The sequence below is a fragment of the Manis pentadactyla genome, chromosome 1, assembly GCF_030020395.1.
Source record: "Manis pentadactyla isolate mManPen7 chromosome 1, mManPen7.hap1, whole genome shotgun sequence".
NCBI lineage: Eukaryota > Metazoa > Chordata > Mammalia > Pholidota > Manidae > Manis > Manis pentadactyla.
The window spans coordinates 19,914,816-19,940,946 of record NC_080019.1 but is presented as its reverse complement, the minus strand read 5'-3'; the positions used below and the strand labels follow the sequence as shown (position 1 = coordinate 19,940,946).

At 39.7% G+C, this 26,131-nt stretch overlaps 1 protein-coding gene across 3 annotated transcripts in view; it reads right to left on the bottom strand.

Moving 5' to 3' along the window:
* ARHGAP10 (Rho GTPase activating protein 10) overlaps window positions 1-26,131 on the bottom strand; it is a 277,456-nt gene that overhangs the window by 171,214 nt on the left and 80,111 nt on the right. For all 3 annotated transcript variants that reach the window (XM_036910129.2, XM_057493417.1, XM_036910128.2), the window contains exons 4-7: window positions 17,698-17,769; window positions 9,687-9,788; window positions 5,046-5,156; window positions 3,534-3,638 (exon numbers count right to left, since the gene is read on the bottom strand). In XM_036910129.2, the coding sequence (XP_036766024.1) occupies window positions 3,534-3,638; window positions 5,046-5,156; window positions 9,687-9,788; window positions 17,698-17,769 (390 nt within the window). The remainder of the gene's footprint in view (window positions 1-3,533; window positions 3,639-5,045; window positions 5,157-9,686; window positions 9,789-17,697; window positions 17,770-26,131) is intronic.

The following is a 26,131-nucleotide window of genomic DNA, read 5'->3' as shown; positions in this document are numbered from 1 at the left end:
ATGAATCCTAGGATTTCTCCCACTATATTTCCTTGCAGGAAGAATTTTATTCTGGTCTCTCTTTCCCCTGCATATCTCTGGGGATAGAGATCATAAAAGTTTTAAATTAGTTTTAAAATCTCTTTTAATTTTGATGCAATTTACATTCTTTGGAGAAATCTATTTTCTAAAAGCCGTCTTTGCTCTCTTTTGCTTTCCATTGATTTTTCTAGATCTTGGGAAATGGATGAAGACTGAATCTCTCTCAATATGAAAAGTGTAACCATTTTTACCATAGAAAAGGGGAAATCAGATTCGAAAAAACAGGTTTTTCACTTTTAAATAATTTCTACCTTTCTTCTGATTATAAAATGATATTGTTGTTTTTTACTATAGCAAATTCTTAAAAGTTATGCAGAATTATCTGTAACATCATAGTGCACAGATTGTTAACTCTAAGATTGAGTTTTAACATCTGGTACATTTCCTTAAATAAATATACATAGCATAAAAATAAGACATAACTGGGATTTTTGTCATATGTAGTTTTCAATTGCCCAAGCTTTCCCTTTACTATACTAAAAGCTGACGTCAACAAAGAATGAGACGGAAGGCCAAGAAATAAGTTACAGCAATTAAGGTTTAGCAGGTGAGACAGAATGAGTGGCATGGGTTTTGAAGATGCTGGTATGTCTGAAAAGAAAAGAATTAGCAAAAATCAAAAATGAACAGCAAAGACACATCACATGTTCTCAAAATTGAAAGTATAAAGAGTTGTTGGAGGGACCTCAGAAACAACCAGCACAAAGCCAAGAGCGGAATATTTAGAGAAGAGGTTTGAGGATTTAGGGTAATTTACTGGTGACAACCCTTGAGGATACAGAAAAAAGGTTTTGGCAGTAAATTGCTCTTTGCCCATTTCTTGGGGAGATCAATGTTATCAAACGTGTGTGTTAACTTCTTAGTATATGAAGGATATTAACCAGGTCATTTTGTGAACCATTTCAAAAGATAGTTTGTCTTCAACTTTTGCTTAGCGTATTTTGTGACTGAACATTGCTCATTCACACTGAAATAATCTCTCTGAAATTATTCTGGTGTGTGTAAGGTAACCTTCCCCCCTTCCCCCATGGGTGTGTGACAAACATCTCCCATGCACAAGCCAGCTGTGTGGGGAGAGTTTTGCTGGAGCCCCCAGGAGACCCTGGTGCATCCTACACCTGGCTCCAGGCACAGAGGCATGGCTGGCTTCTAACCTGTGCAGTCACACAGGCCCTGTGCTCAGGAGGTCGAGCAGATGGTCGAATGCTCTGCTGTCACTGCTTTGAGAGTCTGTTTTTGAGTAAGGGGCCCTGCCTTCTCATTTTACCTTGGCCACAGAAATTTTGGATCCAGTTCTACCTGAAAGTTTTCATCCAGACCAGCCCTGCACTTGGCAGATGAGGTGTAGACAGAAAGTAATTTTCCATAAGTTATACAGCCTGTTAGTGCAGGGAAAGAAATCAGGAATATAATCTAACTTTCTAAACTAACTGTGTAATGTTCTTTTTACAACACTGTTTTGCTGCCTGAAAATGGATTCTGAAAAATCACAGCATCTTTGGACTAAATATTCTATTACCTACATTGAAGTTAGGTCTAATCGATGCACGTACATTCTGTTACATTATAGCCACTCACAGGACTTTGGAGAGGAGGGATTTACTCTATAATTTAACCCAGCTAAATGTCCAAACAATCTACAAATAAAATTTGTCACATGAATCACAAAAATATATTTCATTACCTACATTCTCAAGTATAAGAAACTACACAAAAGAAAAACCTTAAAAATATAAAATATAGACAAAAACTATTCACTCTCTATCTCTAAAATGTTAAGAAATTTAAAGTCAGGTGGTAAGCAGGACAGAGATTCCCACCCTTTGCATGTCTTCCACTAGGCGCTAGGAGTTTGTCCCAAAACCAATTCATTGCATTTCTAACAAGGCCTGAAATCATGCTAAAAATAACCTGAATAACTCTTCAATGAAGACACTCCGAAAATCAACTACAGTATTGAGAGGAAAAACATGCATCACCTTCTGATCAAAATCACACATATTATATTGTTAAATAAAATTCTCCTACTTTATCCAGATCTAATCGAAAGCATACATTTTCCAGGAAAATAATGAAGACCAACAGCGACTGTGAACCCAACACAATGAGTGGATATGCATAAAACACAGGGTAGAAATTCCTCTTGAACCCTGAAGCCTATCTGAAAATAAAAACTGAGTAAGATATACAGGTAAAAAAGAAGAAATTTAGATCACCACATTGAAATGCTATAAATCTCATGTGGAGGACTCTTTTGTCTGTTTTCTTACATAGAGAACAGAGAGTTACACAGCACAGCTTATTCTTAGAATGGTCTCACAAAGTGCAGGATGACCACAGTCAACACTGCTGGCATGGTATATTTAAAAGTTTCTAAGAAATTAGATCCTAAAAGCTCTCAGCACAAGAAATTAGAAAAGTTAATGGGTATTAACTAAACTTACTCTGGTAATCATTTTGTATAGTATGTAAGTCAAGTCATTATTCTGTACATCTTAAACTTATACAGTGTTGTATGTCAATTATATCTCAAAAATACTTGAAGAAATTAAACCATGTGAATCTTGAATATAAAAATATACTAGTTTCCCTGATTCAAAAAGATAAATGCACCCGTGTTCATGATTATTTACAGTAGCCAAGATAAGGAAGCAACCAAAGTGTCTGCCAACAGATGAACGAATAAAGAAGATACGGTATATATATATATACATACATACAATGGAATATTACTCAGCCATAAAATAAATTCTGCCATTTGCAACAACATGAATGGACCTAGAGGGTATTACGCTCAGTGAAATAAGCCAGGTAGAGAAAGACAAACACCATATGCTTTCCCTTGGTTGTGGAATCTAAAAATAAAACAAAATGAACAAAACAGCAGTCGACTCAGAGACACTGAGAAGTGACTGGTGGTTACCACAGGGGAAGGGTTGAGGTGTGGGAGAAGGGGATAAAGGGGCACAGAAATCTCAATCACATAATGTAAGTTGGTCATGGGGATGAAAGAGGAACATGGAGAATACAGCCAATGGTTCTGTAACGCTTTGCTGACAGACAGTAACTACACTAGTTGGAGTGAGGATTTAACAATGCGTTTAACTGCTGAGCCACTGTGTTGTATACTTGACACCAAGATAATATTGTAGATCAACAATACTTCAACAAGAAAGTTTAAAAATAAAAACATACTAGTGACTCTTCTAAAACAAGGGAAGAAAAATAAATTAAATAACTTTTTTTAAAAGCGCCGCCAGGGGGCAGTATTCCCTGCACCTCACCTAGTCAAAGCAGTTTGTCACACTGAGAAATGACCAGAAGGTGGCGACATAGCCTGTTCCACAGCTCCAACAGATCAGCCTGTCTTTTAAGTCTTTTTATAAAATAAATCAAAACCACACATCTCAAACTTATCTCCAACTTATACCAGAAAGCTTTCATTTCCTTACATTCTGAATGTTGATCTGCAGCTCCATTTTGTAGTGATTGAAGTCTTTGGCCAGTTCATGGCCCTGATGATAGAAAGTAAACATTCCCTGGAAAAAGGACAGCATCTAAAGGAAAGAAAGGAACGTTAGCAAAAAAAAAAACTCAAGGGGAGGAAAAAAAAAGAATGAAAACAGCCACATATTTCCGCTCATCTCTTTTTGACTCCACTGAAGCAGAGCAATTAAAAGTCACTAGAATTCAATTAAATCTAACTGCATTATTTAAACTTGTCCTTATAAAAAAATGAAAGGCTGGTGATTTTCCCTTAACTATTAGCACCGTTAGACAGCTTTTACATAGCTTAGCAGTTGGAATTTGGGACTCTGACGTCAAGTGGCCACCAGGAGTCAAATCCCAACTTCAGCAATGTTATGGAATCTTAGGCAAAGTACTGAAATTTTCTCTACTTCAATTTCCTTATCTGCTAAATGAGATGATAAAAGTATCACCTTATTGAGTTACTGTGTAGAATAAATGCACGAGCACAGTACTTAGAACAATGACTTGAACAATGAGCATTGTAAATGCTCAATAAACATAGGCCATTATTATTATTTCACATAAAAATAAAACTTTAAGGAGGATAAATTTTTATCTGTTTGTTTAATTTAGGTTAAATCTATTACTCCAAGTGGGTCATAGCTTCCGTGAATGCCAATTTTTAAAGTAATCCTTGCTTGATTACTTCTGCTTCTCAAAATCATAAACACAATGGGTAAATTGTATGGCAAATGAATTACATCTCAAAGCTGTTTTTTTTAAATCACAAGCAAAAAAATCTATGCGAAAATTAACCTTGAGAATCATAATTCCAATGTTTCTTAATTTTTTAATAAAACCCACAGTATGAAATACCCCTTTACATTTCAATGAAGATATATTGTACATATACATTATTGCATAAAGAACTGAAGCTACTAGAATACATCAGTATCAGAATAAACAAAATCATGTGTTTTAGTGGAAGTATAAAGAAAAGTTAGAGTAACTCACAAAATTGTTTCAAAGAGTATTTCCACACACCAGTTCTTAACTTTGGTTGCATAAGCATCGTGAGTTGTATTAGAAACTACCTATTACCAACAACTGTTGAAAGTACAAAGTTTGGACTGGTGTACTTGCTTTAGAACAAACCTGAGTGAAGTTTTTTTCTTACCCCATCAGCACCACCACCCTCACCCATATTCTAACATTGTTTCAACACAGGGATTTTTCTTTAACAGGCAGAAATTGCACCCAACTGCAGCGATCTTGAGACCATATAGCAGAAGAAAGAATATTCAGTTATGGTTACTGTGCCAATAAGGCTCAGAACCACTGATCTGCAGGGGTTCCTGGACTTCACGATTCGATGTCTTGCTTCATATTTATGCACCATGGCCTCTAGCAATCATAAACTAGATCTAGAAAGAAAAAACATTTCTATTTTATCACAAAAATCCAGTAGCAGAACAACCTGCTTGAATACTTACAGGTTCCACAAACTCAAACTTCTTTCTTTCTTGGATTTCTTGAAGCTTACATACATATTCAAGAGACAGTTCATAAAAGTGCTGCCGGTTTTGCTCCACTTGGATATCTGCCTATGTTAAAATAATTGAGGTCGGTCAGATTAGAGATAGTGAGGAAGTAAACTCTTGATCAGAGCTTGGCAAAACTACTGTCCACAGGCAAACAGAGCCCAATGTCTGTCTTTCTAAAAGAAAAAAAAAGTTGCGCTGGAACAGAGTCATTAGTTATTCACTTATGTATCTTCTATGGCTACTTTCCTGCTACAACAGCTGAACTGAGTAGTTGCAACAGGTACCTTATGGTCTGCAAAAGCCTAAAATATTTACTATCTGACTCTCTGCAGAATATGTCTGCTGACACCTGCTTTCTATGAGGTGACCCCAAAGGATTGAGGATCAGGTAACACAGCCCTTTGTGAAAAAAGTTATCCAACCAACACTGCACCCACGGATGAGCCATACACATAGAATCCTAATCACACAGACATTATTTCCATGAACAAATCCTCTAAGAATGAAGTCAGCCTGGGAAAGGGGCTCCAGGAAAGTCCAGTCACCTCAGCACTCCTGCATGAAGGCAGCAGCTGAGGAAGTGGTAGCTATGGTCCCATCTCTAGAACCTGGCTCTCCAAAGCAGGCTAGGGCTTGAAGCCCATCTGCAGGCAGTCATGCTCCCAGGGCCTCAGCGTCTCCCCCCCTGGCATTGAACGGGCACTATGGGAGTGAACAGAAGCGTATTCCAAAAAAGGATTCCAACTCACCTCATCTAACCAGGATGGAACTGGGAGAGAAGTGCAGTTCCACAAAAACAACAGAGAAAGAGTTCTCAGCCTAGAAACCATTCTTACAAGGCATCGTGTATTTCCTAAATTGACAGATTTTACTTTTAAAAGTATTTACCTAGACATTTCTCCAAAGAGTATATGAAAATGGCAATAAGCATATGGGAAGTTGCTCAATATCACTAATCATTAGAGAAACACAAATCAAAACCATGGGATCCCACCTCATACCTATCAAAAAAACAGAAAATAACAACGTAAAAAACTATCCGAAAATTTAAAATATCAAGTACTGGGGAGGATGTAGAGAAACTGGAACCCCATGCACTATCCGTGGGAATGTACAATGCTACAGCCGCTATGGAAAACATGGCAATGACACTGTAAAAAAGTTACAGCTTGGCAAGTCCCCCAAAATTAAAGCTAGAATTAGTATATGACCTAGCGATTCCATTTCTGAGTGTATACTCACAAGAACTGAAAGCAAGGACTCAAAACAGGTATTCGCACACTCATTCATAGCAGCAATATTTACAACAGCTAAAAGATAGAAACAACCAGGGTCCGTCAACAGAAAAGCGGATAACAAAATGGTGTATATGTATAATAGAATATTATTTAGCCTCAGAAAGGAAGGAAATTCTGACACATGCTACAACATGGATGAAATGTGAAGGACATAAGAAATAAAATAAGTCACAAAAGGACAATACTGTATGATTCCACTTCCATATGGTACCTAGAACAAATTCACAGAGACACTAAGTAGAAGGGTGGTTGCCAGGAACTGGGGGTAGGGGAGAGGGGGAACATGGGAAATATAGTTTAATGGGTACCGAGAGTTCTGGAAATGGAATATGGTGATGGTAGCCCAACAATGTGAATGTGCTTAATGCCAGTGAACTACACACTTAAAAATGATTAAAATCCTATATTCTATGTTTATTTTTACCACAACGAGAATTTTTCATTTTTTGGAAAGAAGGAAAAACAGTTATTTATCTAACGGGTAATAAAAATGTTTTAGCATCAAATGTGATTTAAGATAATGTTTAAATAGTGTTACTAAGCCAAAATGAGAATTTCTACCTAACACTCATCAAAGCCGTATTTTTATGCCTCTAATAATCACAGTCTGAGAGTTCAGTCACCAGCAGTTAACAGACCCAACCGCTGGGGTGAGGGCATGCGGAATGTAATTGTGTTAAGTACTGAATAAAATAGAGATATGAGGGGTTAAGAGTGGATTCTTCATGTTATTGTTACTGGGAAATGTCCCTCAAGAAAATTACACCAGGGACATAGTCACCAATTTATTTATTTTTTTGATTTTAGCAGAGTCTCTCTCCAGGTTGTTTATGCCACTGCAACTACCCGGGCATTGCTGGTCAGGCCGAGGAAATACCCCCCAATGTTCTGAGTGTTCAGAATAGCGATGCCATTTGCTGCATGACTGATCACCAGGATCCCGGTATCGTCAATTTACAGCCATGCCAGGGACATCCAAACCACATAGGCAGCACGGTCCTTTAGCCTGACTCAAAGTCCAGAAGGCCAGCACTACTCGGGTATAATAAGAAACTTATCTGGTAGTTTGTAAAATCCTTGGTATTTCCTCAGTGATGGAATCACCCCTTGCCTTTCCTAAGACGCCTCTTTGGAGCACACCTGAGTTTATGCTAATAAGGGACTTAGAGGGGGGCCCCTGGGCAGCACCACCAAGACCAGGAGGTTAGAGAACTGGAACCGTCAGCCCCGCCCTCCGTCTCTGGGAGTCGGGTGGAAGGAGGGGGCACTACAGATCAACACTACAAAAACTCTTGAAAAAGGGCTGGTAAGCTTCCACGTTGGTGACACATCCATACGCCTGGAGGGTGACCCAGCCCACGTCCAGGAGGAAAAAAATGTTTGTGCTTGGAAAAAAATAGCCGAGGAAGGCAGACACTAAATAAGATGGTCAGGGAAACTCCTCTGACGAGGTGAACTCTGAGCAGAGAGGATGTGAAAGGGTATTTGGAGGAGGAGGGAGGCATGTGGTTCTGGGCCGGGAATGTACGAGAACGGTCCGAAGAACAGAAGGAATGGCCCTGAGCATGGGGTCTGCTTGCGCACGTGCGGCCACAGCAAGGCGGCCTGGGTGGGTGCGCAGGGTGGGTGGGTGCGCAGGGTGGATGGGTGTGCAGGGTGGGTGGGTGCGCGGGGTGGGTGGGTGCGCGGGGTGGGTGGGCCCCTGGCCTCCGGAGACAGACCTGCCGTGAAGGTCTGGAGAAGAGGTGGAGGAGAACAGGAAGGCTCACTCGGCCTACTGAGCAGAAAATAAACCGTAGGAACACACCGGTGGAAGCCGGGAGACCCAGTCAGAGAGGCCTTTGCGGTCATCTGTGAGACGCCAACATGCTTGCACCGGGATGACGATGGTGGTCATCAGGAGAGGTGGCCGTATTCTGGGAATATTCCGAAGCTGAAGAAGACATATGCTGACAGACTGGGTGTGGGGTGTGAGAGAGAAGGCCGAAGACAGTCTGAAGAGTTTGCCTACGCAACGTTCAGAATGAGATACCTAATTAGAGAGTGAGGTGAAGATGGAAACTGACTTAGGGCATGAAAACTCCCTTCGGGATGCCAGAAAATAGAGATGAGAAGAAAAGGGAAGTAGAAAACTGCTAGCCTAAGGAGAGCTTATAAAAACAAAGCTGTCATTTCTAAAGTGACAGAGGGTAGGAGATGGGGGAGCATACGGGACAGCTGCATGGCTTTGTACATTATATGGAAAAGGGGCAGAATGTACTCTACCTACCTAGTGTACTACAGTGGGATTAAGTGGTATAAAAGCTCCCTTGTCCCTCATAAACTATCAGATGCCATCCAAATGTCAAAGGAATTAAAGAGACAAAAGAAAATGTGACATGTGGGTAATATCAAAATGACCACACACACACACACACACACACACACACACAGTTTGCAACTAAATACCTGACGTTTAAATATAACCCAGGTTTATACCAAAGTCAGTGTTGTCCCTGTCATGTGGGTGATACTTCATTAAGTGTCTACTACAGTGGTATGTTACTCTCGGACTCCTTATGTGTTCAAAAATGAACAAATGAGAAAATAAAAAATAAAAAATCACACTTTTGTGGAATGAGTAAAGATCCTAACAGCTGCAAACAACATCATTTTTAATGAAAGCATATGTTCCAAATTATAAACCACTGAGTTTCCATTCAAGCATGTGAGAGCAGAAACAAGTGGCAGGGCATTTAGAAAAGAGAGAGAGAAAATGAAAGATATAAATTCTTTTCTCCTTACATATGGCTTTCTTAAAAAAAAAAAATTCTATTAGACACAAGTAAAACAGATGCTGCTCTTTCCAGGGAAGCCAAACCTCCTGAAGCTTCAGTGTTAAGTAAGATGAATGCTGCCTTCACATAAAAGCAAAATGGTATGTGAGCTTATTAAATTCAATTCATTTCTTCAATAAATCTTGAAAGTCAATTAGTGAACCTATTCCTGAAAATAATATATTGTTCCTCAGGAATGCTGGTGAAAAACTGTTCCTGTGAAAATATACTCAGAATCAAAAAATTTTAGTGCCATGAATCCATGTGAATTAATCACCATAAGATGTATTAATTATTCTGTGTCTTGTTCCACAAGAACTCTTTGTTCTTATCTTAATTCATGGCCATACCTGTTCATTTTTTTCCACCTCTAGTAATTCTAGATGAAAAGTTTTCCAAAGAAATGCACACTGAAAAAAGAAAGGCACCGTGGCCTGAATTTTAGAAAGAAATGAACAGAAAAGTAACAACAGTACCTCTTGTAAATGTGAGTCTTTCTTTTTTGCAGATAAATTCAAATGTTTATCAATTAGGCTATAGTTCTTCTCAGTCTCTTTGTCAAACTTCTTTTTTTCTTCCTACAAATCAGAAAACACAGACGACTGTGATTAAACAGGAATTATTCATCAACATCGTTAATCCACTACGGAGTTCAAAATATGACAAATATTTGAAAATAAAGAAAGTACCACTAAGTGTGATGAAGTGATCTGAAAAATCTATCTGCTCCCAGGTCAATGTTTATTAGCCATCAAGACAGCATTAGGACTGAAGAGTCATTTATCTTTTCTTTTTTTTTTTACCTTTAATAGGCTTTTTTCCAAAGCTGTTTTTCAATTCTTCACACTTCATGTTTAGAATTAGTGCTATGTCACTTGTCCCTCATTAAAACAACAAGAAGAACATAAAGCTTAAAACAGCAAAAACACTGCAGATTTTGGCATAGAAATGGCATTCATTTAAAACTGATTAAATTTTGCTCGAGTTAAAATAATGAGAATCACAATGGGACAAAAACATCTTGAGACAGATCTTCCCTAATTGTCCAGTATGAATACAAGATCCTCTGACCAGAATGCCATCAACTTTCCCAAATCTTAGCAGTGATTCTATAACACTACTTAGAATATGTATTAATAGGTCACCAGGGCCTAAAATAGCAGTGACACACTTGTACTGAGATCCTGTGGTTAAAATTACAACCATTTCTCAGGTACAGCCTAGAACTAGCATTTGCTTTCCTTTTGCTTTTTATGCTTTTTTGAGAAAACAAGTAACTCAATTTTTAATGCAGAGAAGACTCTCTCCCCTAACACTGTGTGCCAATTTAAACAGATTTTTAATAAATATTTCTCAGCACCAATGAGAGCACACTATGTCCTCATGCTGTCAAAATGTTTCTATTAACTTCAAACTCACCCTAACTCTCTAAGACCTCCTGGAAAGGAACATTCTCTTCCCTATTTTTGAAATTCTATTTCCTAAAGCAAAAATAAGGAACTATTCCAGTCTTTTCTGGTATGATCTTCTTCCTACTAGACAAATGGATTAAACTAAGCACATAAATCCTACTTCTCTGCATTTATCATTACTTTTTCACTACAAGGGATTATATACACTGTTGCCATGGGAACCAAGGACAGAGCCTCTGCCAGCTCATCTCAAGACCCTAAATCAATCCCCACAGTGACAGAGGAGACTGACTCAGGAGCTGACATTTCTTCCATTTCTACTCCAAGTTTAATTGCAAACTAGCTGCCTAAGTGAAAAAAAAAAGAAGAAAGAAATACAACACAGAACCATAATTTCCTTATTGAAAAGATCAGGGATTTTCTTTTTGTCTTAGCTCATTCTCGGATCCAGTCCTAAAATTCTGGGCTCCTGTGGCTCACCTATGTGTGACAATAGTCAAACTTTTGTTGAAAGAGCAGCACTTTTTCTTTATGCACTAGGTTTAGTTTATGTCTATTTTTTTTTAGTTTAAGGCATTCATATATGGTCACTCTATTTTCTGCTTTTCACTATTATGCTCTTCATCAACTATTTTAACAACTAACCAAAAATGTTAAGTAAAGCTAACATATGGCCATTACTCCAAAACCCCCATTATTTCAAAAAGGTGGTATGGTGGTATGCACGCTGGCTCAGGTGTCAGAAGACGCAAGTTCTAGTCCTGGCCGCTTATGACTATGTGCCTCTGCACTGGTGTCACAGAGCTTTCTCACCAGCAGTGCCTCAGGTTTAAACAAAACAGGGATAGAAGTCACGCCGCTCCATTTACATGACACTAACTGCAAAGCAAGACCACAAGGTAAAACATGTTGACTCTCTTTGCAGATTCATACTTCCCAGGAAGGCTGAAAACATTTTTAACTCCTTTCATTTCATCTGAGCCACACAATGGGACAAAGGAAACAGTGATGCTAAAATCAGCAGTCAAAACACCCAGCACACTCAGCAACAGTGGGCTATGTAAATCACCACGTGGGTAAAATCGGGAATGAAAGAAAATGGTGGTATCAAGGCTTTGTGAGGAAAGAATTTAGCCAAAAAACAACATTACACCCACCAGCTAGAGTGGAAGTACATTCGTCCATCCATAGTGTGGTATTACACAAATGCTACTGTGCTTTGTTTTTCAACCTTATGACTGAAGTGTTTCTTCTTGCATTTGTTATCAATGCCACTAGAACACTACTCTGCTTCTTTGTGCTTTGACTTTTTTGCAGTAATAATAAGAATTTTAAAGGGAACTGTGCAGCATTCAATAAAGGATGGAGCATTTTCTTTAGCACTGCAATATATGATATGCATACACACGTACATAAGGGTGGATTATACATATATACATACATATAAAATATATTGAGCAACACAAGACAGCAGGCTCTATCAAGGATCAAATGAAATATAGTGCAGAATTTTTTTTGTAAAGCAGCATTACAAACTCAGATGAGTCTGAGTCAGGTGCTAATATTATGGATAAAGCAAGCTGGAAGTTGAATGCAATGAGTGGTGGAGGCCAAATGCAAATCAGAATGCCCACAGTCACTCAACATAGGGGAAGGCAGCCATTAACACAGCTTCAGCAGATTTTTGACATGTGTAAATACAACTCTAGGATATGAGACATGCCCACTGATTTTTCTGGAACAGCTGGAAATCTAATGATTTTTAAGTGATAACAACAATTTTTCTTTAATTTTAACGTAAGTAAGCCAAACAAGCTTATATTTACAGGTAAATTGTGACTTACAAGAATCAACTGGTAAAATCACACGTGCAAAAAAAAAAAAAACAGTAAGAGCTATTACTTAAAACAGCATGATCAAAAAACACATATATAAATGGTAGAGGGGATTCATAAACTTCATCAGATTTTAAATCATCAGATCTTTTGAATTCATTAGAAATAAAAACACAAATTTAAAGATGTCATCACAAATCACTGGGTAAAAAAAGAATCAAAGGTGCTGGTATAATTGGTTAACTATTTGGAATCAGAGAACCACATCTCATTAAAATTAATTCCAAATGGATTCAGAGAGTCACAATGAAAAAAATGAAGCCATAAATAAAAAGAGAATATTTTCATAGGATCTCAGAAGAGAGAACAAGGTTCTAAGCAAAAAAGAAACAGAAGAAACCATAAGAACATCATAGTATCAAAAAATACACAATAAACAAGCTAAAAGGCAAACAAGCAGGGAAAAGGTGCAATTAATATGGAGGAAAAGAAATATTCTTAACACATAAAACACTGATTAAGCAGTTTTTTTACTGAAATCATACATTAACACTTCCATGGGAAAATGGACAAAGAACGTACAAAGATCTCACAAAAGTGTGACTGTGATTATGAATTGTGCACATTTCCAGAGGGTACTAGTTTTTTGTTTTGTTTTAGAAGAGAGATTTTTTTTAAGTTACCAAATGACTTTTTTAAATGTTTCTGTGTCTTACAAATTTCTTAGGATGAGGAAATGAAAAGCCTTATTTTCCAACTACAAACATCAAATAATAGGATGATTAGCACATATGGTTGGGGGTGGTTCATGGGAAAGACTGTGTAGCACAGAGCTGACAAGTAGTGACTGTGGCATCTTACTATGCTGACGGACAGTGACTGCAATGGGGAGGGGGGGAACTTGATAATATGGGTAAAATGTAGTAACCACAATGTTTTTCATGTGAAACCTTTATAAGAATGTTTATCAATGATACCTTAATAAAAATAATAATAATAATAATAGGGCTTATTAGTCTAGAGAACTAAATACCTTCTTAAAGATGTGCCAACTCTTTCTCCATTACTTAAAGAAGTGGGGATAATACCCCACGTATAAGAAACAAGAGTCATACTACATGCCATACACTTAGCAGGGGCACTTTTTAAAATGTAATCCCGTACATCCAAACCAACCAGTGGTGGGATCCCTGTTCTTAGCCTCACCTGGTCTGCTAACATCTACAGCCCAGAGGAAACACCACGTCTTCTGTACAGTGTCCCCTATTAATAATCGGGGGAGACAGCAGCCTCCCTTTACTCCTCCCTTCCCACCCTCCATTTACCAACTGTCACCTATTCCTACTTGACATCTTATTTGTGTTTTCCAGCCCTCTTTCCCCCTTTCCTTTATGCTGCTTCAGCCTCTCCAAGGAAATGAGAATTCAGCTCTTCCCACAGAATCCAGAACCTGACTCCACACCCAGCAGCACTATTTGGCCAGAGGGTCATAAGCACAGCGCTCTGGCATGTGACCTCTGAACCCTGCCTGCAGACAGCAGACAAAATCTGAGCGATTCTTGTTTGTCAAGCTGAGGTAGAGCAAGCCATATAAATGGGACAATGAAATAAATTGCAACTATGTATGCCAGGCCCTTACTCTAGATATGATCTAATTCACTGAATCCTCACAATAGACTCCTGAAACAGGTATCATTAGTTTCATTTTAAAGATCAGGAAACGAAGGCTTAGAGGCCATAAACTAACTTGCCCCACATCACAAAGCTAGTTAAGGGGTAGAAGTGGGATTCAAACCAGGAAAATTCAGGTCTTCCAGAAAGACCTTCACAGCACTCCAAAGCTGAGGTAATTAGGGGTGTTCCTGAGCACCTATGTTTACCTCCATTACAGCACCTTTCAGTGTATTTTTATTGCTTTTTTTATGTGACGTTCCCCAAGACAGTTTCCAGTTTCTTGGGAGGCCAGCCAGTGTTTTCATTCGTAGTTGTATCTCAGGGCCTCTCACACTATGCAATATGAGAGGCATTGATAAGTGTTTTATTACTATAATGAGAGAAATGTAATTAAATTAAATCAGTATTTTTTTCCTGCTTTATCAAACACAATTTAACAGGAGAAATTACTCAGATAGACTTGCTTTTTACCCATACTTTGTAGTCAAGTACAGAATCTCGGGCAGTCAATTTTTATTAAACATTTAGTCACCAGACATAGTCTTTGAAAGAAATACAAAAGAAATTTGGGGTGAGAGTCTGTTAATCACTAGGGTGATAAGTTACATGAAATGAACATCTTTTTTCAACCTTTCTGGTTAAATTTTTATTCTATTGAATAAGACAGCAACTGGCTCTTTCCAAAATAGTGTTTTAGTAGGTTATATTATGAATACATTTAGTCGTATCTACATGATATTTTCATGAAGCCACATTTTCATTACTTGATGGCTCAAATATCTAAAGATTGATTTTTAATTCTCCCAATGTAACTTTTAGAAAGTCCTGGTACTTCTCAGAGATTTTACACCTTCTGCTTGGCTCCTATGCTGTCTGGTACCTGTATCAGGTCCTTCCCATTTCGTAAGCAATGGCTATCGATAAAGAGCTATGGGGACACTTGGGAATAAGCGACAAGCTCCAGGGGAAGGTGAAGGAAAAAGGGACAGAGGAGATAAGAGCTAAGCTAGACCCTGAAGAAAACTCTGAACAGGAACCTGATGTGACACAGCACAGAATTACCTGGGTCCTGTGACGGGAAACAGGGCTTTTTAAAGAGAAATGAGAACCTGGCAGGCATATAAGGACATGAGAAGAACCCACAGAATGGAGGCAAAAAGCCCAAACCAAGCCCATGACTGAAGGACAACATACCCTAACAGAAGCAGACAATAGGAAAGACTACGTCAGGGCTTTTTAAACATTTAATTTACAAAATCCACCTCGAAGCTTAGAAAAAAGATAAGACAAAACATTTTGACAATGATATCTAAAAAATTCTGCTGTGGTCAGACTTTTAGAACCTTTTTTTAATCCCCACATGAAAATTGCTTTATGCTCTTTAATGATCAATCTTTAATTTAGGAGACTAAAGTTAATTTTAAGTATCCCATGTAAGTAGATCAACCTGCATGACAAGAACACACGCTTGTCAAAATATGACTATTTAATAAGCATGGGTGGAGAAATTAATCAAATATCCAGATTATAAACTCTTTCCTGGTTCTTCTAGAATTATCAGTAGAACAGGTTACTTTATATAGTAAGATGAGTGCAGACTGGTAGAAAATAAGGAAATAAAGCAGTCTTTTAAAGATTTAACAATTTAATAAAAGAAACAGATGTTTACATATTGCTATATAACCTAAAAATCACCTTTCTCTACTCTTTATTATAATACACAAACTGCCAATAAAAAAAGGCTTCTCCCTGTGACTCACAGTGACTGGCTTCCCTGAAGTTACCGTCAACAGGCATGACGGGAATCACACATACTACACTGAATGAGGCTGTAGGAGAAATCCTTCATAAACTATAAACTGGAAGCCAGAGAAACAATGAAGGAATAAAGAAAGAGGACTGCAGGACGAAATTTGGCCACTTAACAGCCCAAGGCATAGATGGAAACAATTAAAATAATTTCTCCTTTGAACGTGGCAATTTATTTTGCAAGTTGCTTTGCAAGATGTACTCTAAACAAGAGTAAAACCAGAAACTGGGAAAGTTTGGTCAGGGGAGAAGACGAAGAAGTCAACAGAAAATTCGAGGCCAGAAATTTATAATAACCCAGCAGGGTAGATGGCAAATAAGTAAAGAATCTATTTATTGAGTCACACTCATTTTTAATTTTCGTCAAACATAATCCTAGCCCACCACTACCTCCATCCAATTAAAATAAGAAAAACAAGAGATGGACATGGTTATACGCAGTACCTGCCAATGAAATGTTAAAAAGGAACCAAAGTGTTAGAGCTTTAAAACAGCCTAAGGCAACACGATCAGAAATAGAGCAGCAGAGTTCTTCATTTTACAGACAAGAAACTAAAGGCAGTGACTTGCCCAGGGTCACAGATGTGAAATCAGCCCTCCAATCTCCGGCTATGAAGCCAGCAGACATAATCCAGTTTTGTGCTGCTCAGCAAGCACTCCCAGGAGGGGGACTTGGGGCAACTCCCACTGACCTCCCCTCAAAACCCAGCCCTTCATTGAAAGCTGTAAAATATTATGCCAAAACAAGTGTCTAATGATTTAACAAGTCCCTTAAAGGAGAACTGATTCCATAAATAGCAACTAAAAAGCTGGCATTCTTTGGGGCCCATTGGTATTGCCACAGCCACCGAAGCTACAATGTTTATCTGTGCAAAAGGATTTTAATAGTTTATTTGGGAAGATAAAGGGAAAACTCACACCCCCAAGCCATGTGGGGGAAAAAAGTAACACAAAACCTCTCTCCCTTTAACTAAAACTGATGTTATTCTCTTCTCCTGGGGCCAAGCCAAACATGGTCAGCCACACATGAATGTTACTTTTTCTCCCTACGTGCATGCAGAATTCAGGGAAGGTTGGTGGAAATCATTTCTCTGGGATACTTTCAAAGTTCAGTCCACAAACTTTACAAGTTGCTAAATATATCCCAGCTCCCTGTGACAAAGCCACTGTGTTGCTCCCAGAAATCCTGGCTAAATCCCAGACCCCTGAGTGCAGAATCTGGGGTTCCTTCATTCTTGACCACCCAGCATCTTTAAAAATGCTGGCATATTACAGAAACCCAATAAATTTTTGTTAAATGGAAAGAAATAACATCCCAATAACCTAACATTCTTTTCTAGCTTCAATGGCATCGTGGTATAGCAGCGTTTGTAATCTTAAAACCTAGTCTAAAGCTCCACTTTCCCATAAAACTGTGGCTACACAAAATTCACTGCACTCCCTACAGAGATAAGATGCTTCTATTCAGAGTAAATGTGTTGTTTGCTTACGGATATTTTTTAAACCCTGTATGGGAAAGTGTAGCCAAGGATTACTGGAGGTTTTACTATCCTGTCCAGGTGTTTTTGTTTTGCTTTCAATTTCAAATTCCCCCAAGGGCAGCCGGGGAGGTGGGGGAGCACATTTAAAACATAAAACAACAGATGGTTTCCTCCAACATCTCCCTCAAAGCCGCCTCATGTGACTGCAGTGCACACTGAAGCAGCAGGGGGAATCCACATTTTCTGTTCTCAAGTGTACTCAAATTAGACACAAACCTTTACAGCTCCAAGTTGCTCTTTTCTGAATTTTTCCAAGGGTTTAATCAGGGTTTCAGTTATACTTAATGCCTAGAGAACAAGAGTGAAAAACAAAAGAACAGTATTAGGTCTCCAAAATGGAAAAAAAAAACACGTATTTCATTTCCCTCCTTCTACCCCCACCCAGAAATAAAATGAACGACATATTTAACTTCTTTATCTCATCCTGCCCATGCAACCATTAACTCACTTCTAAGTGTATGAACACACTAGATCTCCATAAATATTTTCAGGGAAGAGGGGGTGGAGCACAGTGCCAGCAAAATGTGCACCACAGCCCAAACCCAGCTCTTTCTGCAGGGAAATAGCGAGAGAGTTGTCTATCAACAACAAAGGGGTCTATCACATTCATCAACAGAACACTTCTGTTTGAGATTTCTCTTCCTCCCCCTCCTCTGAAATTTAAAAGTCAATTGCATTCCTTTATTAGTTATCAGACTACATTATGTAAAGGACTAGGTTTGTGTGGCTTTAAGTTGAAATGCAGAGCAGACGCTCTGCAGTACTGAAAATTCCTCGGAAGGATATAAGGCATATCAGCAAAGCAGGGTCCCTGGAGCTCATGACAGAGTAAATACTGAGGGGGAAGGTCAGTCACAGGCTCCGACCACAACCGCACTCATTATTGTATTGGCTGGTTTGGGGCTCTTCGTGTTAAGACAGAATCCACAACAGAGAATGCTGAAAATGCAGATAAAAGGGATCATTTACCTAAGGAGAGTACAGTTAATAACAATATGCTGGCAAGTAGTGGTTTTTCTCACCCTCTATCTCCAGAAGACCAGAAATAGCCAGAATAGAGAAGGAAACCTCAAAACACTTAACCACAATGTACCCTCCCTCTTTTTACAAAAAAGGCCCCCAGAAACGAAGCTTATAAGTACAAAAATAAAAAGAACAGGAAAGGATTCTTAATTCCACTGAAGGCTCCTCTGCAGTGTTTCATTACGTAGAAGTCTCTCTCACGGAGATCACACATTCTAGGAGAGTACATGGCAAAAAAGCGATTATGCCGAGAGTTTGAACTCTCTTTCCCAAGACAGCCACTAGGTTCCACTCACCCCACCTGATAATTTGTTACTTATGTATCTGAGACCTAAAAGAAAGAATCAAGAACAACAACTACTCCAGGGCAAGAGATCATCTTCAAAATATGGCAATTTTATCCTCTCTATGTCGTGGACCAGGTGAACAACAGCAGAAACCAGAGAGCCCCGTGCGCTGAGGACGGAGCAGGGACAGAACACCACTGTCAGGAATCCTGACTACGGAACACAGCAGGGAACGTCCCAACTTCCATTTGGGAAAGCAGACTGAGAGGCTCAGACAGACGTTTTAAAAGTGACCTTTCTGACACAACATCTCAAAATAATTGAAGGCGCACTTCTGTGAGCACCAGAGTCACTTGTTAGGCCTCCACATCTGGATCTAACCCACTAGCGTTCCTGGAGAAACCTACGTACACTACATCCTCCATGGAGGCTGGCTCACTCAAGAAAGAAGTCAGCCCAGCATTACACAGGGGATAATAACTGCTCAGGTTCACAGAGGATAGGAACAGGGATTCAAAATCATGTAAATGTGAAACTTAACCAACAGCAACACTGTAATCAAAGTACCCAACAGGCACTCCCATTCTAAGTGGCCATCTCAACAGACTCTGTATTTCATGAAAGAAATATGTGCTGAGCATTCAGTGTCAGGCGCAGGGGTACGACTGTAACCAGCCAGGGCAGTTCGTACATTTAAGGTAGGAGCTGAAAGATGAGAAGAAGTTTGGGATGCAAAGAATAAGAGAAACTGTTTCCAGCCTAAAAACAAACAGCAAGGGCAAGGGATTAAGGTGAGGAGTTGTAATATCAGAGGGAACAGCAAAAGGCCAGTCTGGCTGGGGCATAAAGACAGAGGAAGTGAGTGGAAAGATGAATGAAGGCAGGGCCAGAGCACACGGAGCTTTGTGGGCTCAGGGAAAGGGTGAGTTTGCTTTGGGTATGAAGGAAAGCCACTGGATTTTAAGCACAGAATCCAGTGATGTTCGGGTCTTTTAAAAGATTATTCTGGCTCCTATGAGAAAAAGAGATTAGAGGTGAGAAAAATCAGATGGAGAAAGACATGTTAGGAAGCTTCTAGAATGCTACAGGCAAGATGTGTTGGTGGCTTGGAGTAAGGTACTGACAACAAAACACAAGGAGGCAGATTTGAGAGAGATTTGCAGGTGGAATCAAATTAACTGGTGACACATTATGTGTGGAACACATGGGGGTTTCCAGGCTCACTCCAGATTTCAGGCATGAGGAAGTGAGTAGACAAGACTACTGGTTATTCGAGTAGGAAAATTTTGAGGAAAAGCAGCTGGGAACAAGCATTAAGGGATCATGTTCAATTTGATATGCTTAGAGACACCTAAAAGACAAGTCAAACAGATGGTAAAAGACATGGATCACGACCTAGAAAAGGAGCACAGATCAGAGGTATAAATTTGGTAGTCATGCATAAGTAGGTGGCTTCTGGAGTCAGGGAAGTAGATGCGGCAGAAGACAGAAAGGAAAGGCCCCAGGCCAAGCACTCACATCAGGAAAAGAGGAGGAGACGGCAGTGGAGATGGGGAAGAATCAATAGAGTTAACTGTGTAAGCTAATGACAAATCAAAGAAGGAATGAGACCTTTGCAATACCCATGGAAAGGTGAGAGAAAGGGCCAGACGGGAGCTGGTTTAGAATTGAAAAGTGAACAGCCATGAAGAGAACAGAGAAGAGGGCGCTGAAAGGGGGAGTGAGGTGAAGTGAAGGTATGTTTCCTTAAGACGGAAGATCAGTATTTAAGAGATGAGCGTACACCTAACTGCCCACAGGAAGTATCCAGAGAAGATGTCTCTGAACATGGGAGGAAGAAAACGCATCAAATCTCTAACACAGGAGGAGATGGGGTGCTGTTTGCTGACCATGCATGGGTGCTGGCCTGTCATAGGCATAGACCCTTGTAATAGGAAATACAGACAAACAAGTGTCAGAGCAAATGGATTTGCAGATTTCATGAAGAGATGGGGAAGGAGGTGCTACCAGATGACATTTTTCTCCATGAAGTGCCTAGCAAGATCATTTACAGAAAAAGTCTGGATAGAGAAGAGAATGAATGCAAGAATCAATACAAACATTGGACAGAGCACTTCCTGGAGAAACACGGAACATTCCTGGGCTAGGCTGCAGGCCCTCTGAGATAGGGGAGCAGGAGCTTAGGAAGACATCCATCTGCCTTCTTGTGAGATTCCCTTCCAGCAAGGCAGGGAGAAGGGGAGCAGTTAGGTTCATCCCAAATAACTGTTCTTCCAAAAGATGTAAACATGTCAGCATAATACAATGGGGTACACAGATCTGAGGCTGACACAGGGCAGAGAGCAATCCAGGCAACAGAGAAGAGGAAAGAAAGACCCTCCATGAGCAGAGGGGACAATGGAAATTTCAGGACCTGGAACTGCAAACAATCTGGTGTCACTGCAGGTGGAGACATCAGGAATAGGGACAGGAGGCTGGAAAGATCCAGTGGGTTCCCAGGGCAATGTGTTTGGGAAATATTCAGTAAATGCTAGACGTAGGCATTAATAACATGGACATATGAGGGCCTTTGTAAATGCAAAGCCTAAAACTCCACACTCTGGAGTAAACACTGTCCTTCCCAAATGGCTTAGGCCACAAAGAGGACACAAGAGCATCTTTAGGTCATTGTATTTGTCTTCCCCTTGGGGACTTAATTTGATGCACCATCTGTCTGACTTCCAAGGGCCTATGCTAATGTAGGAAAAGAATATTAAGGGGTTTCTCCCCGTTACTGTTTGCAGGTCAATAAGCAACTTTCTACGACAAGAAAAAGGTGTTCTGACAGATCTCTTTGTATCCAATTACTTAATAGAGTTTTGGTTTAAATTTTTTTAATTTTTAGAGTTCATCATCCTTTCCCTTCTTTAAGAAAGTCTGAGTATGTAACTTCTGAACTGAACCTTAGCATTCTATTCAAGAACAAAATAGTGAAGTAGCTACTAAATGCTTCAGGAAGGTAATGGTGCTGGTTAAGCGACAGAATTATTCTGTTGTTTTGTTTGTTTGTTTTCAAAATAAAATGGGACACTCCATGGAATCTCTCATTGCCTTATAATTTCTCAGAAGTATTACATATTTGTTAGTAATAAGTTATACTGAAGGGTTCTGAGGCCCAAACAGGATTCTTCTTCCCCAGAGACAAATGAATACCAAATCAAGGACTCTCCCTAAAACTCTAAAGGCAATTTCTGGTGATGGCAGTCCCCCAACTGGAAAGAGAGCTGAAGTAGTAACACTGAGAAGCTTTCACATATTCAACACATTAGAAATCAATCAGATAATGTAAAGAGAGAAAGAGAAAGCAAAAAATAGAATGTGATTTTATAACCCACATATAAGATTATATAATCATATTTTTTCCCTATAAAATACCTGAACCAGCCACAGAAAGTCATAAAAAGCTTTGACTAATGTGTCTTGGAAAGGATTTTGCATAGTCTTACTTAAAAACAGAATGCATCTACATGAACACAAAATGTGTTAATCAGTTTCTCTCACCTTAGAGCAGGGGTCAGCCAACTTTTTCTATTAAAAGGCCAGGTAGTAAATAATTAAGACGCTGCAGTCATATGGCCTCAGCTGCAGCTACTGAACTCTGCCATTGTAGCAGGAAAGCAGCCATGAACAGTATAAGATAAAATAAGCGTAGCTGTGTTCCAGCAAAATTTTATTTACAAAAACAGGAGGTGAGATGGGTCTGACCCATGGACCATAGTTGGCTAAACCCTGCCTGAGAGAATCATCTTGAGTGTCATGGCTTAAGTGGTCTACTTACTTTTATCCAACTGTATTGTTTTAACATACATTACCATATTTGGAGGAGACCAAAATTTGTGAGGGAGGGTGAATGATGGATCACAGATCACACAGTTCAGGCAGCTCATACTGAGAAGAGGATTTCAAAAGTGGTGCCACAGAGTTTTCCTGGGATAAACAATCTACCGGGTTCCACTGATGAGAGGCAACTGCCCAAGTGTAAAAGGTATCTTAACAGCAATTTATGTGAATTTAATAGTGGGCTTTAATAGGGGCATTAGCCCCAAAAATCTGAGTTAACTGAAAGTTCATCATGAGCCAGAGGTATCATGAATTGTCCCAGAAGATAATGAACACATACACAGCATGCAAGTATTGTTCAAATCCAAACAAGGAAATCACTCCTCTGTGCCCATAAGCCGGGAACTATCTCAGCAGTATGATTACACATTTTAAGAGAGACATTTTCTAACTGGGACAAAGCTGGAATGTGACCAGAATCCTAAAAAGGCTCAGGTGGTATGGGAAGGAAAAGAACATGTAGGGGGAACATGAAAGAAGTCTTTAAATATCTAATGGGTACTGCACAAAAGAAGAAAAAACACTGATTCACTTAAAGAGGACGAAACCAGGTCTAGTGCGGAGAAACTACAGATTTGGGTCTGCTAATCAAGAGGAACTCAGTGACACCTACAATGAACCAGGCAAAGCAGTGACCTCTAGCCCCTTCCATAAACAAGCAAAAGCTAGATGGCCAAGATCCAGGGACACTCTGTCCTGGATTCCGGCTCGGAGAGAAAGTCGGCCTAGGAGACCGTGGAGATTCCTATCCATCACTACAATTCTGGGGTTCTACCATAAGTTGGGAGGAGAAGTGCAAACTACATTTCAATGTTGCCTTCCTTACAAAGCTATGACAGCAAACCAGACTCCAACAGAACTCTATGCTTCAAAGCAAAAGAACAGGATTACTACTTAACGGTCTGGGGGATTAAAATTTTTCCCACTAGTTAAGTCTGAAGGCCCTTCTCAGTAGACATTTGGATGTGAGAACTCACATACCTAAAAAGGAAAGGAAAGGTGGGGTGGTATCTTCACCTACCTCTCGGATTCAAGCTAGAGCTGAGAACTCTGTTGACAGTAACATCTGAGCAGCAGAAAATCACACTGTTGTGGGGAGATGGGAGTGCTGCTACTTTAAATTTCCCCCACAGTTGATCCAAGGCTGTTTTGATGTAAATTCTACAGTGAATGGGGCTTAGAGCTAGAGCTAGAACATTCAGTAAAGAGACAAAACTGTGTCCTACAATATCTGTGGATAAAGTGAAGGTTTCTGTGGCCAGGATTCTCACCTGGCCCTGACCGGCTAGATCACTACACATGTGTGGGCAATGGGTTGTTGTTGACTCTATATAAAGAGCCCTGCCCAGGGCTCTGGGCGACACAGTGGCACGGCTGCAAGAGAGCAGAGCAGAGGCTGGAGTGGTGGCAGCGCTGAGGACAGAGGCCCAGAGGAGGGCTATGTGGACAGATAGACCCCGAGGCAGAGACCGGCTTGCTGCATGCAGACTCACTCTGAGTGAACAGGATTCTAGTGACTGACCTGCCACCTGGAAATAAAGCTGGGTATAACCCTTTCACCCCCAAGAATGTTCTACTGTCATTTCTTTGGTCACATAGAATCCATAGTGAACTTGCCCAGGGCTGAAACCCATTGGCAAGACAATATCTTTACTACAATTTTTTTAAAGTCTCAATCTAGGTAAAACAGTGAATAAGTCAGTGTAAGTACTAAACATGCTTTTCTAATCACTCAGTACTAACAAGGATAGACTGACTCTCATGGAGCAGAAGGAATTATGTCCGTTCCCCGTGGCCCTTGTTATTTTAAGCCTGGGTCCAAATGTTCCTGACCCTAGAGGAAAGCGTACTCTGAGAGCAAAGGAGAATTTCCACAGTTTTCTCCCATGACCTTCCAGATACTTCCCATTTTATTAAAGGGAAAACTCTACTTTTTCAATCCCATGTCAAACAGCGGCAAAGAAACCATTCAGCAAAGACATAACTTCTTATTTTTCCTTGAAACAAAACCTGGGAAAAAGGTGCCATGGAACTACCATGGATATCTGAACATAAGGAATGTTGTTCCCAAAGCTGACCCTCAGGAAAAAGGGATGCACCCTATGTAAGAATTCTTACAGTTTCCCTAAGCAAAGAACTGTTTGCAGAATCTTAGCCTGAAAAGGCCTCAATCACATCTACACTCAGATGCTTAGAGACCACCAACAGGTCTGGGTTACAAAAATAAGAGGAAGCTGGGAAAATTTAATAGCTATTCTGGAGATGACCTCAAAATTAAAAGTATCTCATGTTTTTGTAAAGATCACTTTAGAAAGAACAAGGTAAGTGGTTACATTAAGGAAGTCATGAAAATACATCTCAGGGATAAATTGTTCAAAGAGACTGTCCCAATGTGCTGTAAACAGGTACTTGTGGATTGAGAAAAACAACAGAAAAAGATTTTACAAGGTGTTTTACCTCAAAGAACTCTGAGAGAGTGGCCATGAGGAACTCTAAAAAGCTGTGAAATTTTCAGAATGTGTCTTGTGATAAATGTACTCATTAAACAGTATCCAGAGTTGAGATATTATTTTTATGAAACAAGTGAGGAAAAATACTCCTTGAATATACACTGGTATTTAATCTTAAAATATGGACACATATCTAATCAACTGAATAATGAAAGTAGGTATCTAATGATCTGGTAGACATATATACGCCAAGTTATGTGCATACAAGCTAGCCAAAAAAACTTGTATTTAATCTTACCATGGGAAAATGGTTTTCTGTGTGCCTTACAATCAGGCATACACATTACAGGTAGTGGGTATCTGCCCTTTGGGGCTACCCAGCACTTGAAACACCCTCCTACATTTGAGGAATTCTCCTACCAAATGAGGCACAGCCCTCCTTGTACCATAAAAGCTGAAAATGATAGACAGACGCTTGCCCAGCCATCTTGCACTGAGGTACTGGCACCTAACAGAGTCCCACTGATCAGATACTCCCACCAAGACTTTGATTTGGAAGCCACTGCTTCAAAACACCAGTGACCTGAGAGTCTGGTGGGTGGTGTACCAACTGCTGGGCTCCAGAGGCAGCCATTCCACCAACAGCCACCAGGGGCAGTGGCATTGCTGGCAACAGTGGGGGCTGTTTCTCCAAACCCAGCTCAGTGGTATGATGGGGAGAGGCATCATTACCGGTGCCCAGAACCTTATAAAGATACTGCAAGCCACCTAATATTTTCTAATAAATTCCCTTTCTATTAAAAACAGCTAGACTATACAACCAATATAGACTATTTAAAAAATTTTAGAACCATGTCAAAATGCTTTCAGTACTCCCTTTCTCAATATTCCTAAACCTGATGAAACCAAACCACTTTTCCCTAATTAGATTGTTTTCCATTCACTCCTTCCCCCCCTCTAGCCAGTTTCTTCCTGTAGTTCTGTGCCTTCCCCCGTTAATCGAGGATCAAC